General features: G+C 41.9%; 1 protein-coding gene and 1 long non-coding RNA gene across 2 annotated transcripts in view; both read right to left on the bottom strand.

Moving 5' to 3' along the window:
* Nucleotides 1–6,713: 6,713 nt before the first annotated feature.
* On the bottom strand, nt 6,714–7,673 carry LOC141096284 (olfactory receptor 6M1-like). The gene has a single exon (XM_073582825.1). The coding sequence runs from the start codon at nt 7,671–7,673 to the stop codon at nt 6,714–6,716; it is 960 nt and encodes a 319-aa protein (XP_073438926.1).
* A 304-nt stretch (nt 7,674–7,977) lies between these two features.
* Nucleotides 7,978–17,863, bottom strand: part of LOC141096311 (uncharacterized) — an 81,607-nt gene continuing 71,721 nt past the window's right edge. Inside the window, exons 2-3 of the long non-coding RNA XR_012233645.1 lie at nt 9,970–10,052; nt 7,978–8,085 (exon numbers count right to left, since the gene is read on the bottom strand). This is a non-coding gene — a long non-coding RNA (uncharacterized lncRNA). The remainder of the gene's footprint in view (nt 8,086–9,969; nt 10,053–17,863) is intronic.

The raw sequence follows: 17,863 nt of genomic DNA, 5'->3' as shown, positions 1-17,863 counted from the left end.
AAAACGTCACTACTTCCCTTCCGAGCCCTGACATGTGTCCATACAGTAGTTTTATCCCACATATGGGGTGTCAGCGTACTCAGGACAAATTGGACAACAACTTTTGGGGTTCAATTTCTCCTGTTACCCTTGGGAAAATAAAAATTTGGGGACTAATTGATCATGTTTGTGGAAAAAATACGATTTTTTTATTTTCATGCCCTGGCAATATAAACTTCTGTGAAGCCCTTGGGGGTTCAAAGTGCTTACCTCACATCTAGATACGTTCCTTAGTGGGTCTAGTTTTCAAAATGGGGTCATTTGTGGGGGGTTTCCACTGTTTAGGTACATTAGGGGCTCTCCAAAGGCAACATGACACCCGCAGACCATTCCATCAAAGTCTGCATTCCAAAACGTCACTACTTCCCTTCCGAGCCCCGACGTGTGCCCATACAGTAGTTTTCTCCCACATATGGGGTATCAGCATACTCAGGACAAATTGGACAACAACTTTTGGGGTCCAATTTCTCCTGGTACCCTTGGGAAAATAAAAAAATGGTGACTAAAAGATCATGTTTGTGGAAAAAATACGAATTTTTTATTTTCACGCCTGGGCGTTGTAAACTTCTGTGAAGCACTGGGGGGTTCAAAGTGCTCACCACACATCTAGATAAGTTCCTTGGGGGGTCTAGTTACAAAATGGTGTCATTTGTGGGGGGTTTCCACTGTTTAGGTACATTAGGGGCTCTCCAAAGGCAACATGACACTCGCAGACCATTCCATCAAAGTCTGCATTCCAAAACGTCACTACTTCCCTTCCGAGCCCTGACATGTGTCCATACAGTAGTTTTATCCCACATATGGGGTGTCAGCGTACTCAGGACAAATTGGACAACAACTTTTGGGGTTCAATTTCTCCTGTTACCCTTGGGAAAATAAAAAAATTGGGGACTAATTGATCATGTTTGTGGAAAAAATACGATTTTTTTATTTTCATGCCATGGCATTATAAACTTCTGTGAAGCCCTTGGGGGTTCAAAGTGCTCACCTCACATCTAGATACGTTCCTTAGTGGGTCTAGTTTTCAAAATGGGGTCATTTGTGGGGGGTTTCCACTGTTTAGGTACATTAGGGGCTCTCCAAAAGCAACATGACACCGCAGACCATTCCATCAAAGTCTGCATTCCAAAACGTCACTACTTCCCTTCCGAGCCCCGACGTGTGCCCATACAGTAGTTTTCTCCCACATATGGGGTATCAGCATACTCAGGACAAATTGGACAACAACTTTTGGGGTCCAATTTCTCCTGGTACCCTTGGGAAAATAAAAAAATGGTGACTAAAAGATCATGTTTGTGGAAAAAATACAAATTTTTTATTTTCACGCCCGGGCGTTGTAAACTTCTGTGAAGCACTGGGGGGTTCAAAGTGCTCACCACACATCTAGATAAGTTCCTTGGGGGGTCTAGTTACAAAATGGTGTCATTTGTGGGGGGTTTCCACTGTTTAGGTACATTAGGGGCTCTCCAAAGGCAACATGACACTCGCAGACCATTCCATCAAAGTCTGCATTCCAAAACGTCACTACTTCCCTTCCGAGCCCTGACATGTGTCCATACAGTAGTTTTATCTCACATATGGGGTGTCAGCGTACTCAGGACAAATTGGACAACAACTTTTGGGGTTCAATTTCTCCTGTTACCCTTGGGAAAATAAAAAAATTGGGGACTAATTGATCATGTTTGTGGAAAAAATACGATTTTTTTATTTTCATGCCATGGCATTATAAACTTCTGTGAAGCCCTTGGGGGTTCAAAGTGCTCACCTCACATCTAGATACGTTCCTTAGTGGGTCTAGTTTTCAAAATGGGGTCATTTGTGGGGGGTTTCCACTGTTTAGGTACATTAGGGGCTCTCCAAAAGCAACATGACACCGCAGACCATTCCATCAAAGTCTGCATTCCAAAACGTCACTACTTCCCTTCCGAGCCCCGACGTGTGCCCATACAGTAGTTTTCTCCCACATATGGGGTATCAGCATACTCAGGACAAATTGGACAACAACTTTTGGGGTCCAATTTCTCCTGGTACCCTTGGGAAAATAAAAAAATGGTGACTAAAAGATCATGTTTGTGGAAAAAATACGAATTTTTTATTTTCACGCCCGGGCGTTGTAAACTTCTGTGAAGCACTGGGGGGTTCAAAGTGCTCACCACACATCTAGATAAGTTCCTTGGGGGGTCTAGTTACAAAATGGTGTCATTTGTGGGGGGTTTCCACTGTTTAGGTACATTAGGGGCTCTCCAAAGGCAACATGACACCCGCAGACCATTCCATCAAAGTCTGCATTCCAAAACGTCACTACTTCCCTTCCGAGCCCCGACGTGTGCCCATACAGTAGTTTTCTCCCACATATGGGGTATCAGCATACTCAGGACAAATTGGACAACAACTTTTGGGGTCCAATTTCTCCTGGTACCCTTGGGAAAATAAAAAAATGGTGACTAAAAAATCATGTTTGTGGAAAAAATACTAATTTTTTATTTTCATGCCCGGGTGTTATAAACTTCTGTGAAGCACTGGGGGGGTCAAAGTGCTCACCACACATCTAGATAAGTTCCTTAGGGGGTCTAGTTTCCAAAATGGTGTCATTTGTGGGGGGGTTCCACTGTTTTGGTACATCAGGAGTTTTCCAAACGCGACATGGTGTCCGATCTCAATTCCAGCCAAAAACGTCAAATGGCGCTGCTTCCCTTCCGAGCTCTGCCATGCACCCAAATAGTGGTTTACCCCCACATGTGGGGTATCAGCGTACTCAGGACAAATTGCACAATAACGTTTAGGGTCCTGTTACCCTTGGAAAAATAAGAATTGAGGGTGAAAAGATCATTTTTGTGGAAAAAATATGAATTTTTAATTGTATGGCTTTATGTTATAAACTTCTGTGAAGCCCATGGGGGTTCAAAGTTCTCACCACACATCTAGATAAGTTCCTTAGGGGGTCTAGTTTCCAAAATGGTGTCATTTGTGGGGGGTTTCCACTGTTTTGGTACATCAGGGGTTTTCCAAACGCGACATCGTGTCCGATCTCAATTCCAGCCAAAAACGTCAAATGGCGCTGCTTCCCTTCCGAGCTCTGCCATGCGCCCAAATAGTGGTTTACCCCCACATGTGGGGTATCAGCGTACTCAGGACAAATTGCACAATAACTTTTAGGGTCCTGTTACCCTTGGGAAAATAAAAATTGGGGTGAAAAGATCATTTTTGTGGAAAAAATATGATTTTTTAATTGTACCGCTGTACGTTATAAACTTCTGTAAAGCCCTTGTGGGTTCAAAGTTCTCACCACATATCTAGATAAGTTCCTTGGGGGGTCTAGTTTCCAAAATGGGGTCACTTGTAGGGGGTTTCCACTGTTTAGGTACATCAGGGACTCTCCAAACGTGACATGGCGTCCAATCTGAATTCCAGCCAATTTTGCATTGAAAAAGTCAAACGGCGCTCCTTCCATTCTGAGCTCTGCCATGCGCCGAAACAGTCGTTCCCCCCACATATCAGGTATCTGCATACTCAGGACAAATTGCACAATAACTTTTGCAGTTCAATTTCTCCTGTTACCCTTGGTAAAATAAAAAAAATTGAACCTGAAGTATTTTTTTTATGAAAAAAAGTTAGATGTTCATTTTTTTTAAAATATTCAAAAAAATTCCTGTGACGCACCTAAAGGGTTAATAAACTTCTTGAATGTGGTTTTGAGCACCTTAAGGGGTGCAGTTTTAAGAATGGTGTCACTTTTGGGTATTTTCTATCATATAGACCCCTCAAAGTGGCTTCAAATGTGATGTGGTCCTAAAAATAAAATGGTGTTGTAAAAATGAGAAATCGCTGGTCAACTTTTAACCCTTATAACTTCCTAACAAAAAAAAATTTTGGTTCCAAAATTGTGCTGATGTAAAGTAAACATGTGGGAAATGTTAGTTATCAAGTTTTTTGTGTGCCATATCTCTGTGATTTAAGGGCATAAAAATTCAAAGTTGGAAAATTGCGAAATTTTCAAAATTTTCGCCAAATTTCCATTTTTCTCACAAATAAACGCAAGTTATTTGAATGAAATTTTACCACTACCATGAAGTACAATATGTCACGAGAAAACAATGTCAGAATCACCGGGATCCATGGAAGCGTTCCAGAGTTATGACCTCATAAAGGTACAGTGGTCAGAATTGTAAAAATTGGCCCGGTCATGAACGTGCAAACCACCCTTGGGGGTGAAGGGGTTAAAGTTCATATATCAGAGTGCAGTCATATTCACACCAAATATTCTTGCATATAGACAGCCGAGTATGCACATTGTCGATGCTTTTCCCCACCATTCGGTTCATCAGGAGAACATACTAATATGTATAAACATAAAGGGATCAGGATTTATCTTAGTGTTCCAAAAAGTCAAGGAGACAGTATGGGAGTGGTGTCCATCTGTGCATGTCAGGGAATCAATGTCTGCCTTCAGTCACCACTCTGAATATACAGAGAGGACACTGTAACCATGCCCATCCTTGACTGATGCCCCATACCGGCCTCAATGTAGAGATAGTGTGCGTCAAGGTCAGAAGTGCTTTTACAATGGCCACTCTGTATAATCAGTGGTGACTGATCTGGCACTGCCCTGCCTCCATGACTGAATACTGAATGCTAGCAGGGAGAATAAAGATCATTTCCCTCCTGCTGTATTTGGATATGTTCAGGCTCTGGGCAGCATCATAATGCAGTTAAGCTGCATATTAACCACATATCTGCAGTTTAATAGTTACTTCTGGTAACAGATTCCATGCAAAACAAGGTAAGCAGTGACGATATCTCCACACAGCCCTGACTATTGTTCCAATGACCTGTTCCCAGGAATCTCCCAACCTTGAGGGTATACAGTACAGTGGAGAAAATAAGTATTTGACACTCTGCTGATTTTGCAAGTTTTCCCACTTACAAAGAATGGAGAGATCTATAATTTTTATCGTATGTACACTTCAATTGTGAGAGACAGAATCTTAGAAAAAATGGTGGGATGGTGTTCTTGGGGTTGTACACATTCTTTTGATAGCAAAAAGTTTTATTTTGGTGTCATCTAACCACATGACATTCTGGCTATAGGCAAATTTCAAACGGGCTTGGAAATGCACTGTTGTGAGCACTGGGACTTTGCGTGCCATGCAGGATTTTAATCCATGATGATGTAATGTGTTAATAAGGTAATGTATGAGACTGTGGTCCCAGCTCTCTTCAGGTCATTGAGCAGGTCCTTCTGGGTAGTTCTGGGCTGATTCCTGACCTTTCTCAGAATCATCCTTGCCCCACAAGGTGAGAAGTTTCATAGAGCCCCAGACCGATGAGCAATGACAGTCATGTTGTGCTTCTTCCATTTTCTAACAATTGTGACATTTGTTGCCTTCTCATCAAGCTGCTTGACTACTGTCCTGTACCCCATCCCAGCCTTGTGCAGGTCTACAATTTTGTCCCTGGTATCCTTAAACAGGTCTTTGGTCTTGACCATGGTGGAGAGATTGGAGTGTTTGGAGTGTGATTGATTGAGTGTGTGGACAGGTGTTTTTATACAGGTAACAACTTCAAACAGGTGCATTCAATACATGTAATAAGTGCAGAGTAGGAGAGCTTGTTAAAGAAAAAGTAACAGGTCTGTGAGAGCCAGAATTCTTTCTTGCTGGTTTATTAGGTGACCAAATACTTAATAAAATTCAATTTAATTGCTTAAAAATCAGACAATGTGATTTTCTGTTTTTTATTTTTAGATTCTGTCTCTCACAGTTGAAGTATACCTGCAATAAAAATAAAACCTCTCCATTCTTTGTAGGTGGGAAAACTTGCAAAATTGGCAGTGTATCATCTACTTCCCCACTGTATTTTCTTGGACCCCAATATGAAGATGGACTCAGAGAAAGTTTTTTCAGTTTTGATGTGGTCGGATGATGGAACGTCAAGGCGGAGGCATCTTCCAAGTCTCTACTATCCACCGACCAGGAGAAAGAATTCCAGTTTGTCTTTCAAGGTGGTAGCTGGTGTTGCCAAGAAAGAGATTTTGCAATTCAAGGTTTCTGGTTCTACGCCCGCTTTGTACTACTATCAGGATGTATCTATGTGAGAAGAATACTAATCATGAAGAAGGCTAGAGAAGTAACCTTTCTTTTAGGAAGAATGAAGAGATTGCCCAGAAGAGAAGTCATGGGAGTCCGTGAAGAAGAGTCTGGCTCAACTCACCTTTTTTTTCTTTTATCAGTGTATTGACACATAAGTTAACAGACAATGACTCCATGGCAACTGGTAAAGTGGACATTGTTAAGTCGGAACTGTTTACTAAACTTCATCCGTATTTGAACTGCCACCTACAATCTACTTGGCAACCCTTGGACAAAATCATTAAGTACCACAAACGTAAAAAGAGAAAACTTGGACAGATTATTCTATATGTATCATTTGATAAAGTAAACATAACGTTGAATTACCCTAGTCAATTAGTTTGTTTCATAGGCCCTGTATTGTGATTGCAAAGATCAAGGACATACTAATGGGAATTTAAATTGTTAGTCCCAATGGGAAAAGTGACGATAACATCTTATAAAGAGCTGTGGAGCTTATGGCGATCAGAATAAAATAAATAAAAACACAAAAATCAAATATATGACATTGATTTAAATTACTGCAAGGAGTGATAATATTATTCTTTATAAATTAATGTATCCTATACCTAGAGCTAATGGTATTTCTTTAAAAAGTAGTTTCTTAATAGCCATTTTTACATCTTTGTTACGAAGGCTATATATAAGGGGATTTACCACAGGTGTCATTACTATGTAAACAGCAGACAATACTTTATTAAGTTCAAAGTCTGTGCTGGCTCTTGGGCGAACATATACAAAGGCCACTGCCCCAAAAAATATAAGAACGACTATAAGGTGTGAAGCACACGTTGAGAAAGCTTTAAATTTCCCGGTTGCAGAAGGAATTGTTGATATTGTCATTATAATGCGAACATAGGTTCCCAAGGTCAAAGCAAATGAAAACAAGACAATTGAAGAAGCAGTGAAGAAGTTCAAGGTCTGCAGCTTACTTGTGTTTTGACATGATAGTTGAAGCAGAGGTGAAAGATCACAAAAAAAATGCTGAATATCTCTTCCGCAAAACTTTAAATTGGCAATTATGAAAGTGGGGATTAGATTTGTAGAAAGGCCCATGATCCAACAAGATAAAACTAGAGTGCGACACACAGGGCCACTCATAATTAGCTTATAGCGTAGAGGGTTGCAAACTGCTAGGTATCGATCAAAAGACATAGCCGATAAAAGAAAACACTCAATGGACCCTAGTGCAAAAAAAAAATAAAACTGAGTGATACAGTTTTCAAAAGAAATGGATCTATTCCTCCCTGTTAATAACACAAGGATTTGTGGAATTGTTACAGATGTATATAAAATTTCTAAAAAAGAAAGGTTACTGATAAAGAAGTACATGGGGCTACGAAGACGGATATCAATGCAGGTTATAGTTATAATTATGACATTTCCGGTGATAGTTAAAATGTACATGACAAAAATGACTCCAAACACACTCCAGTGCCATGTATAGAACACTGGAAATCCGAGCAATATAAAGTCTGTAATATTCTCCAAGAACACCTTCTCCATTGTGCATATAGATTCCAAGCAGAGATTAGTAGAGAACTAATACAAAGTCCATATTTTTCTTACATCCGACGTCTAATTGCTTTTTATTTCAGCTCATTTTTCATATTGATTTACAGATGAGTATTTCTTTCGGAAGTCAATGAAAATTGCAGCTGTATTAAGTATTCAGCTTGTTTAATAATACATTTTTTAAACTGGTAATTCTAAAGATGTGTTTAATAAGTAGATCAGATTAATATGCAACTTTCATCCTAATATTAATAACTAATTCAGCAATATAAATGAATACTATTTTCAATATGAGAAGTTTATTCCATTTATTCTCCAAACCAAGCAAATGCATAGGCAGCTGAAAGGTTGTTTCCATAGATCACTGTGAGAATGACTGTCCAACTGTCCTCCTCTTTGTTATCTAAAGAAGAAGGGTTGTATTATTCACAAGTTTCAATAAACTGAAGACTAGTAGCCATTATTTCTTTTTTTTGCTGAGGCACTATTATCTGCGCTTTAGGACTCCCATAGGTAAAGGTACTTTGGATTAAACAGCAATTTTTTTTCTGCTTTTCGGTCTGAGAAGTGAAGTTATGGAACTCTTTGTCACATAATGAATTAATAGTTACGGTAATTCACTGGAAAATTTTGTGAAGCTCCAGGATGCCTTTCTTGAGAAATAATACTAGCCAAATATTAATTTATGTGTCTGATTGCCATACATGGAGTTAAAGGGAATCTGTCACCCTTTTTTTCGGCTTGCGGCTGCTGGCATAGACATCGGGGGCTTATCTACAGCATTCGGGAGAAGAGGATGTCATCGCATGAAGAAGGGAGGCGCCGGACCGGACCGCAACGCCCACCGGACCGGACCGCCCACCCCAGTGAGTATAATATAACTTGTTTTTCTTATCTTTCAGGTTACATCGGAGACTTATCTACAGCATTACAGAATGCTGTAGATAAGCCCCCGATGTTTATGCCGGCAGCTGCAAGGCCAAAAAAAGGGTGACAGATTCCCTTTAAGAATTTTATTTCCCCTTTTATTTCCCCTAATATGAGACAGTTGCCATCTGCCTCATGGGGTTTTTCCCTTCTTCTGGATCAACATGTTATGTTATAGTTGGAACTCAATGGACTTGTGACATCTTGCAACTTTAAAACTATATATTTCTTTCAGCTCACCAATAACATACTAGAATCATATTTGTGGCATCTTGATGGCAGCTCCCTTCTTACATGTCTATAAACAAGAATATCATTGATATTGTCACGATAGTCGCGACATTGAAAATTCACTCTCACGTGATGTTGAGACTATACAAAAGAGTTATTACTTATTCACTGTTAAAAAGAAAAAATGCAGCCAACATATATAAGTACAAGTCAGTATTTCAAAAAAGAATAGGAACCACAATTGTGCTGTATATAAGGATGTCAGCAGAATTTATTTGAACTGGGTATTTGTGTCTTTTTGAATACTGTAGATTTAAATCTTGGCATAAGCTCTGCTTCTCAAATATCTGCCAGTGAATTTGACACCGAGATGGACACTGATATAACTGAGAAATGCTATGTGCATGATAGGAAAGAAAAAGCTGTTGTGGGATAAAAGATTGAAGCATTGGAGGGGGCCTAAAAACTTTGACATCTAACTGCCAAGCCATGGGTTAATGCAGACCTGTAATAGAGTAATATAAACCACATAGATATTAAAGAAATTGATACAGAGTAACATAAAAATAGGAGCATGAAGCCAACGGGAATTCAACTTAAAGTTGAAAAGCATAATGAAACAGATTTCATGAAAGAGCTGATTCTCCTATATGAAAGTAGTAGGAGATGTGTGTACCCTGCTCTGCTTGATATGTGTCCATAAAAAAATCCAACATTGGGTGTAGAAGGTAAGAGTGTGGTAAATTCTCGATGCATTTCGAAGTTCTCAGATATTTTTCTTCATCTTTGTGATTCGCCTAAAGAAGAAGTATAAGTACTTTGAAAGGCGATGAAAATAAACTGCACTGTTGCCTTCTACAACGCATATAGGATTTTTTTGTGGACCCGCAATCAGCATTGTAGGTTAGCCACATATCGTACTACTTTAATACTATGTTTGATCTGCTAACCTTTGGAACTGAAGCAGCTGGAAAAGCTATATTTTGAAACCTTACTAGCATTGTTTCTCACACTCCTATTCTAGGTGTGCAGCATCATTTTCTCTTGTACAATGTTAATTGGATAAAACCCTATTGCGCTTGATTTGTCCCCATAGCCAATTACAACATTCCTGTATAGTTATACTTACACTGTTAAGGTGACCCTCTGAATTATTGGAGGGGGCCTGAAAAACATGGAAGTCTAAATGCCCAGCCATGGGATAATACAGACCTGTGAGAGGGTAATACAAAACAGCATAATTGTTAAAGAAATTAATAGAGAATATCATTAAAATAGGAAAAAGAAACAAACCTTAATTCAAGTTAAAGTACACAAACTAGTAATCTAGGTTTCATAAAAGAGCTAACCTTCCTATATGGTTATACTTACACTGTAATGTGACCCTTTGAAAGGTAATATGTTGAATAAAAATGTTAATTAGAAAGTAATAGTAGCATAATCAATTCCCAACAAATATGTCTGGTATAGATGCATTTGTTATGTATTTAATAGATAGCCAGCACAATGAACTAAAAGAACTAAACTGGAAAAAAAACTAAACAATGTTGCATCAGAAATAAAAGAATCAGAAAGCCTTTCAAAGATTGCACTCAGCAGAGCTGAATGTGATCTAAGACTGTACAAAAGTAACAAGACTGATTTTATAAAGGATTAATGAATGAGCGTTATGTTTCCCCCGTGTATAGTTATGGTATAGATATGGTCCTTTGAGAACTGAGTTTTAAAAACCAATAATAATGATAATTAAAGCATATTGTAGCATATTCCCTGTATTATTTACAGCGCATACCCTGTAGGTTTTATGTTTAATTCATGCTTTCTTTTTACAATTTGGTTATGTATTTATTTTAATTTTCCATTTTGCTATCTTCCCGTTACTTACTGTTCTAAGCAAATGACCTCTCAGTAGAGTAATGCAGTTCTGACGGGATTCTAATTTGCAATTTGCATGGATTTTACCAGGATATTCACGTTAATGTGATTTTATTCTCCATGAATTGAATATCCCTTATTATGCTCTGCGATCTGGAGACAGTTCAAAGCATAATAAAAATAAGATCTAGAAAAAAACAACTAACAACTCACCAATCAACTCTAGGTGGTATTTTTTACTTACAAGCACTAAAATCCCAAGCCTCTTCATGTTAAGTTGGGACTTATGGACAGGACATAACTGTGCATATGGTTGTGGCGCACGTTGTGCCATCATTACATTGCGACCTTAAGAAGGTCACACCCGGAGGTCCAGGCCTTAGAGTGTGTGATGTATGTCAATGAAATTCATGACTATTGTGAAGAGGCACAAGGCTTTAATGTGCACAATATGGTGGACAATGAGTGGTAGGTGGTTGAAGAGGTGAGTTGAGAGGTATTAGATCTTTATGGAGTTAACCATTTGCCCACTCTCTACATTTCAGCAAAATGGTGACCAAATTACAAAAAAATCAGTATACAAGAGAATATCACTTTTTGTAAAATACGGACAGACTTCAGTTCCACTGGAATAAATTCACCCATCTCTAGTTCTCAGCCATCTGTTTATCGTCACAGGAATTATTACAATGAAAGATAACAAGCTCTATATAAAGCATATAAAACTGGATTCCCCTTTTAAATTAGGACAAGTTTACCTGTTACCTCCTCTTTACAATGACCTTTGCCCAGATCAGGGTGAGCAGAAAAATCTCTATGGTAGAAAGTTAAGTGAGTCACTGCTAGTGTGCTGCAGTTTAGGACCATGATTCAGCATCCAAGCTCAAGAACAGGTTGTTAATAAAGAATGGAACAAGACACATGATGCAATATGTAACCAACTTGTTTAATATGTGTCCAAAAGACTAGTTGTAGTAGTCTGTGATGTGAGGAGTATTCATTTTTAAATCAACTAATTTAAATAAAACTGAAGATTTTATAATGAAAGGCCCCCTTTTATAATGAAAGGCCCCCTTGAAGCGTCTCCTTAAAAAAGTATGCGTGAGACAGTTCGGTGTTACTATCTGTGTGGCTTTCTGTTAGCCATCACGTTCACGTGTGTATCATATTTGTGATATACAGGTGACATATGTGTGCCATCCATGAACACCATTCGTGTGACACATACTGTAATAGAAGTTACAGATCTTTATGTGTTAAAGATGTTCAGAGAGACAGATAGAAACAAATACAGAGAGATAGAAAGATAGAGTTTTGTTTTTAGGGTTTGCATCAGTTCATGTAAAGAACATGACTACAACTGTGAACATTTGGTTTTCTTTTTTTTGGGATGCAAGCAACAAATAGGACAAAATAACAGTGTACTATTCACCCCTTAAAGTCAGTACTTTGCAGACCCTCCTTTTCCGGTAATTACAGCTGTAAGTCAATTTGGTTAAGTCTCTATGAGCTTTCCAAGTCTTGTCACTGGGATTTGTGTCCATTCCTCAGGGTAAAACTGCTCCATCTCCTTCAAGTTAGATGGTTTACTCTTGTATAAAGCAATCTTCAAGTCTAACCACAGATTCTCAATTTTATTAAGATCTGGGCATTGACTAGGCCACTCCAAAACATTTACATGTTTCCCCTTAAACTACTTGAGTGTTGGTTTAGCAGTATGCTCTGGGTCAATGTCTTGATGAAGGTGAACCTCTGCCTAGTCTCAAATCCCTGACAGATTGAAACAAGTTTTGCTCAAGAATATCCCTGTATTTTGCATTATCCATCTTTCCCTTGACTCAAAACATTTTCCCCTGTTCCTGGTGCTACAAACATCCCCACAGCATGATGATGCCACCACCATGCTTCACTGTGGGGACAGAGTTTTTGGAGCGATGAGCCGTGTTGTTTTGGCATCAGACATAGGGCTTACCTTACCAGTACCTTTGTGGAGTCTCCTACATGTCTTTTGACAAACTCAAAAAGAGTATTAAAATTTTTATGTGTAACAAAAAGGTTATTTTCTGCTAACTCTTCCATGAAGGCCACCTCTATGGAGTGTACAGCTTATTGTGGCAGTGTGTAGAGATGAACGAATTTGCTCGAAAACGTTCACCAATTTCAAATTCGGCATGAATGTAGCACACTCGGATTTGTGTTTGGTTTCACGAGCAATTTTACTCAAGGTTGGCAAAATACTACTAATATACTAATGCTTTTTGTTATTACTTTGGCTAGGATAATGGTGCTGTATCATGAGCAGGGGGCGGGGTGACATGTTTGAGGGGAGGAGGTGAGATGTTAGAGGAGTGGTAAGCTCTTTTTTTCCCCCTTAACTTTATGTATGTTGATTCTGACAGCCAATCAGGGTGCAGAAACCATCCACAACATCATGAAACAAGGCTGTAAGTCTTCTTTGATTGGCTGCCGAAGTCAAATGTCCCTTTCCTTATAAAAAGCGGACATCTTGTTTTGATGGCGTCATTTGCTCAGTATCACAGTGCAGAGAAGCCTCTCCTGAGAGTGCTGCAAGTGAATTTGTCATTTAGCTTGATAGGATCATGGGATGTGTGAAATCCATCATCCAGCATCTAGCTAGATTGACCAAAAGCTGTGTGGCTGTCTCCGAAGGCCCCACTTGCTACCCCAAATGATTTGTGATAAAACTGTTTCAGTGGCAAATCAGAAGGCAAGATTTCCACTTAAAAATCATTAGGTATAATATTGGAGTGCAATCACAAGACCCCATCAGCTAATCCAAATCATTTGTGATAAAACTGTGTCTCAGTGGCAAATTAGAAGGCCAGGCTTCCACTTAAAACTCATTATGCCTAATTTTGTGGTGCAGCAAAGAGACCTGGTTAGCTAAACCAAATCATTGTGATAAAACTGTGTTTTGGGGCTGGACAATGTAGGGTTCGAGCAGAATCCAGATCCTCATCACCAGACCTGATGAGACTTAGATAAAAGAGGGGCACTCTGACTGTACTGTGGTGTCAGGGCAAGAAGATGAAGAGTGTGACTCTCAGGGTGAGGAGTGTAAGAACAGAGAGGATGATGATGAGGTTGTTGATCCCACGTGGTGTGAACCCAGAGGTATGCATCTGAGTTGCTCAGCAGTGGACGTTGGGGACACGGAGTGATGCAACCATGACAATCACTGGATCCTCAGCCCCAGCTGGCCAGTAGCGGTTTGCGAGTCTGCAGGCAATTTTGCAAAAAACTACTCAGTAGGGACAAGAATTTGTTACACCGCTCCGCCATACTCACCCGGCCTCTGCTCCCATGCCGCAGTTGGCCTCCGCTCCCACGTCGCAGCCTCTCTCCACCCGAAGGCCGCGGCGGTCACCTGAGACGGCTCACGACCGATGCCTTCCCTGCATGCTATGCGCATGCGCCATAGGCCGTGGCCGCGCCTCCCTCCTGCTTCTTATGCTCCGGCTGTGCCCTGACCTGGAAGCACCTTTGGACCAATGGCTGACCAGACGGGGCCATATAAGGCCGCTTCCCCCTGAGGGAGGCGCCTGATCGTTGTGTTTCCTAGCACTCTGGCCTCGCTCCATCGTATGCACTCTGCTCCTGCAGTTTCGTTCTCGGCTGCTCCCCGCAGCAGCTTCTCAGTCCTGCTACCCATGTTTCTTGTTCTCTTCCGCAGTCCTGCCTCCAGTACTCCTGCCGTCCTGCTCCAGTCCAGCCTCCAGTGTTCCTGCCGTCCTACTCCAGTCCTGTCTCCAGTGTTCCTGCTGTCCTACTCCAGTCCTGCCTCCAGGTTTCCTGCCGTCCTACTCCAGTCCTGTCTCCAGTGTTCCTGCCATCCTACTCCAGCCCTGCCTCCAGTTCTCCTGCCGTCCTGCTCCAGTCCAGCCTCCAGTGTTCCTGCCGTCCTACTCCAGTCCTGTTTTCAGTGTTCCTGCTGTCCTACTCCACTTCTGTCTCCAGTCTTCCTACTCCTGTCACTCTTTACTCCAGTCTCAGTCTTACTCCGGTCCATCCTGAGCCGCCCCTCTCGGTACCGGCTACCGTGGTACTCGAACCCCTGGGCCTGCTCCTAACGGTCCCTGTATAGGGGTCGGCTCCACCTGGCAGCTCGCCCGGGGTCCCTCGGTGACACGGTCCATAGGGTCCACTCCCGGAGTCTCCTGCTCCAGACCACCCACGCTAGCAGAATTGAAATAATTTGAATACTATATGCATGAAACGCCACATGTGCAATCAGCATGCCTTACTCTGGGATTCTCACTGGACTAAACTATGGACTAGCCAGCCTTGCCGACCTCCGGCTGCCCCATCAACTGGATCTCCTGCTTCTTTCTCCTCCGTCACCTTGACAAGTGTCTTACACGGGTCTTACGGAAGTGGAAATGCCTGCTGTTTTTATTTCACTGAGCACACCACATGTTTCTCACACCACCATAACATCTCTGCCGGCACTTAACTCACAGTCCAGCACTTATTCATGTTTATCCTACACCACCCTCTGTCAGCACAGCAGCTAGCCCTCAGTCTTGCAGTTGTGGCTATATAAAAGAATGTTTCCTCCTACACAAGCCCAAGGTGTTAGGGACGGCGGAATGCACTAAATATAAAATAATAGAAAGTGCGTTTGCTGCCCGGGGTCCACTGTGCAGAGGTGTTAAACTGCTGCTATATAATGGCAGAAGCACAATATGGCGGTATATCGCACACGGGTTGAATGTCACCCGCTGTGCACTGGGCGTACTCTGTTATATTCACAGAGTCGCCTTAAGGCATAAACATAAATGCCGAGCCTGTTGACCTCACAGGTCTCAGCGGCTGTGCACTAGGGTGACCGCAAAAAATCGATGTTGGAATTTTGTCCGTCTGGACACCACAAAACGATTCCCCTTTCCAGATATTGAGATAGCCAAAATTTGAGCTCGATCAAACGACGTTAACCCGTGCCGCTCGTCGCTCAAAGTTTGAAAAAATCCAAATTGAGGTATTTTAAGATTTAGGTATTTTGCAGTCTGTTAGACTATAAAGAATGTGACAACAACATTGCAGAAATAGCCCTGACCAAATTTTCAAACCATTTGTGGTATTTGAATGCAGAGTTGGTGGGATTATCGTTTTTTGATCCCACCATTACAGACAATGAAAAGTTGTTAATGGCTAATAAATTGCTCAGTAGCACAGATGAACCATCAGAGCACGCTAGGGTTGTAAATCCAAAAGTTAGGAAAGAAAAATTAAAAGAGGTAGGAAGTAACCGACTTTAACGACCTTCTGACAAAAGATGAAGAACAAAAGCAATATGTCCTGCAAGTTGTAAGCAAATGCCGAGCATTATATTCTGACGTTTCAAAAACTACTTTAACAAAAGCTCTAGAATAGATTAGATAACTATGTAAAATTATCAACTCATGTAGGTTAGCGTGCTTCAATGGTTCATCTGTGCTACTGAGCAATTTATTAGCCATTAACAACTTTTCATTGTATGTAATGGTGGGATCAAAAACCGATAATCCCACCAACTCTGCATTCAAATACCACAAATGGTTCGAAAATTTGGTCAGGGCTATTTCTGCAATGTTTTTGTCACATTCTTTATAGTCTAACAGACTATGCAAAATACCTAAATCTTAAAATACCTCAATTTGGATTTTTTCAAACTTTGAGTGACGAGCGGCACTGGTTAACGTCGTTTGATCGAGCTCAAATTTTGGCTCTCTCAATATCTGGAAAGGGGAATCGTTTTGTGGGGTCCAGACGAACAAGATTCTGACATTTTTTCCCCCCCATATGAGATCCGGTCACCCTACTGTGCACGCACGGTATATGGTCACAGGACTCGGGCCCAAGACACAGGGTCGGTATCCGTCTAGACCTACCGTGCGTGCGGCGTCGCTACCACGGATCAGGAGAAGGACCTGAGCACGTGACTCCCGATCTCCAGTGGGAGCATGCCCAGTAGTGTGACGAGAGGACTTAGCCACTGGAGTGGCTTACTGCAGGGCAGCCTGCGCTGCTGTTGCTGACCCAGAGTTGGCAGCAACAACCAGTCATACAGAGCTGGTCTGAGAAGAACGCCAGCAACACTGAGCTTGCTGTGCAGGCTCCTGAGCGGTTGGAGAAGAATGGGAAACCGCAGGATGCAAGGCTCTGGATTCTCGCTGTGCAGCTGCAGGAACCCGACACCTAACATTAGCCCCCTCCCCTCTGAGCCTCGGCATGCTCAAATGCCATGATCAGGTGTGGGGCGTGGATGTTCTCTACTGGCTCCCAGGTCTGAGCCTCCGGACCATGACCTTCCCAGTCCACCAAATAAAATTTTTTGCCACGCACAATCCTGCGTCCCACAATGGCGTTGACCTCAAACTCATCCGAGGACAGGTCTGATGTCCCGGCAGATGACTCGGAAAACCGAGCCATGTGAACAGGCTTGAGAAGGGACACGTGGAAGACATCAGAGATGGCCAAGTGTGGTGGAAGAGCCAGATGGTAGACCACTGAGCTGACGCACTCGAGGACCTTGAAGGGACCAATGTATCGTGGAGCGAACTTGGAGGACTCGGCCTGCAGCTTGATATTACGTGCATAGAGCCACACCAAGTCGCCAGGTGCAAAAGTTGCAGCGGGATGCCGATGTGTGTTGACTAACGCTCTCATTCTCTCTTTAGAGGCTCGAATAACATCCTGGGTGCCATCCCAAATGTCGTGAGCCTCCACTGCCCAGTGTACCACCCTGGAATCAGTTGAAGACACTGGCATCGGGACAGGGAATCGCGGAAGCTGGCCATAATTGAGAAGGAACGACGTCTGACCAGTGGAATCAGCCACTGCGTTATTCAGGGCAAATTCAGCCCATGGTAGTAAGGATGCCCAGTCATCCTGCCTGGCAGAGGCAAAATGTCGCAGGTATGTGACCAGAGTTTGATTGGCTCTCTCAACCAACCCGTTCGTCTCAGGATGATATGCGGAGGACAGATTGAGCTCGATACTGAGTAGACTGCAGAGCTAGCTCCCTCCAAAATCGAGATGCAAACTGAGGACCTCGGTCACTGACTATTTTGTCTGTCATACCATGCAAACGAAATACGTGCTTTATGAACAGTGCGGCGAGACCACGAGCGGAAGACAGCCACGCG

The sequence above is a fragment of the Dendrobates tinctorius genome, unplaced genomic scaffold (assembly GCF_039654945.1).
Source record: "Dendrobates tinctorius isolate UK_male_01 unplaced genomic scaffold, ASM3965494v1 ptg000073l, whole genome shotgun sequence".
Lineage (NCBI taxonomy): Eukaryota > Metazoa > Chordata > Amphibia > Anura > Dendrobatidae > Dendrobates > Dendrobates tinctorius.
The sequence above is the reverse complement of the archived record's forward strand: the minus strand, read 5'-3'. Positions and strand labels throughout refer to the sequence as shown.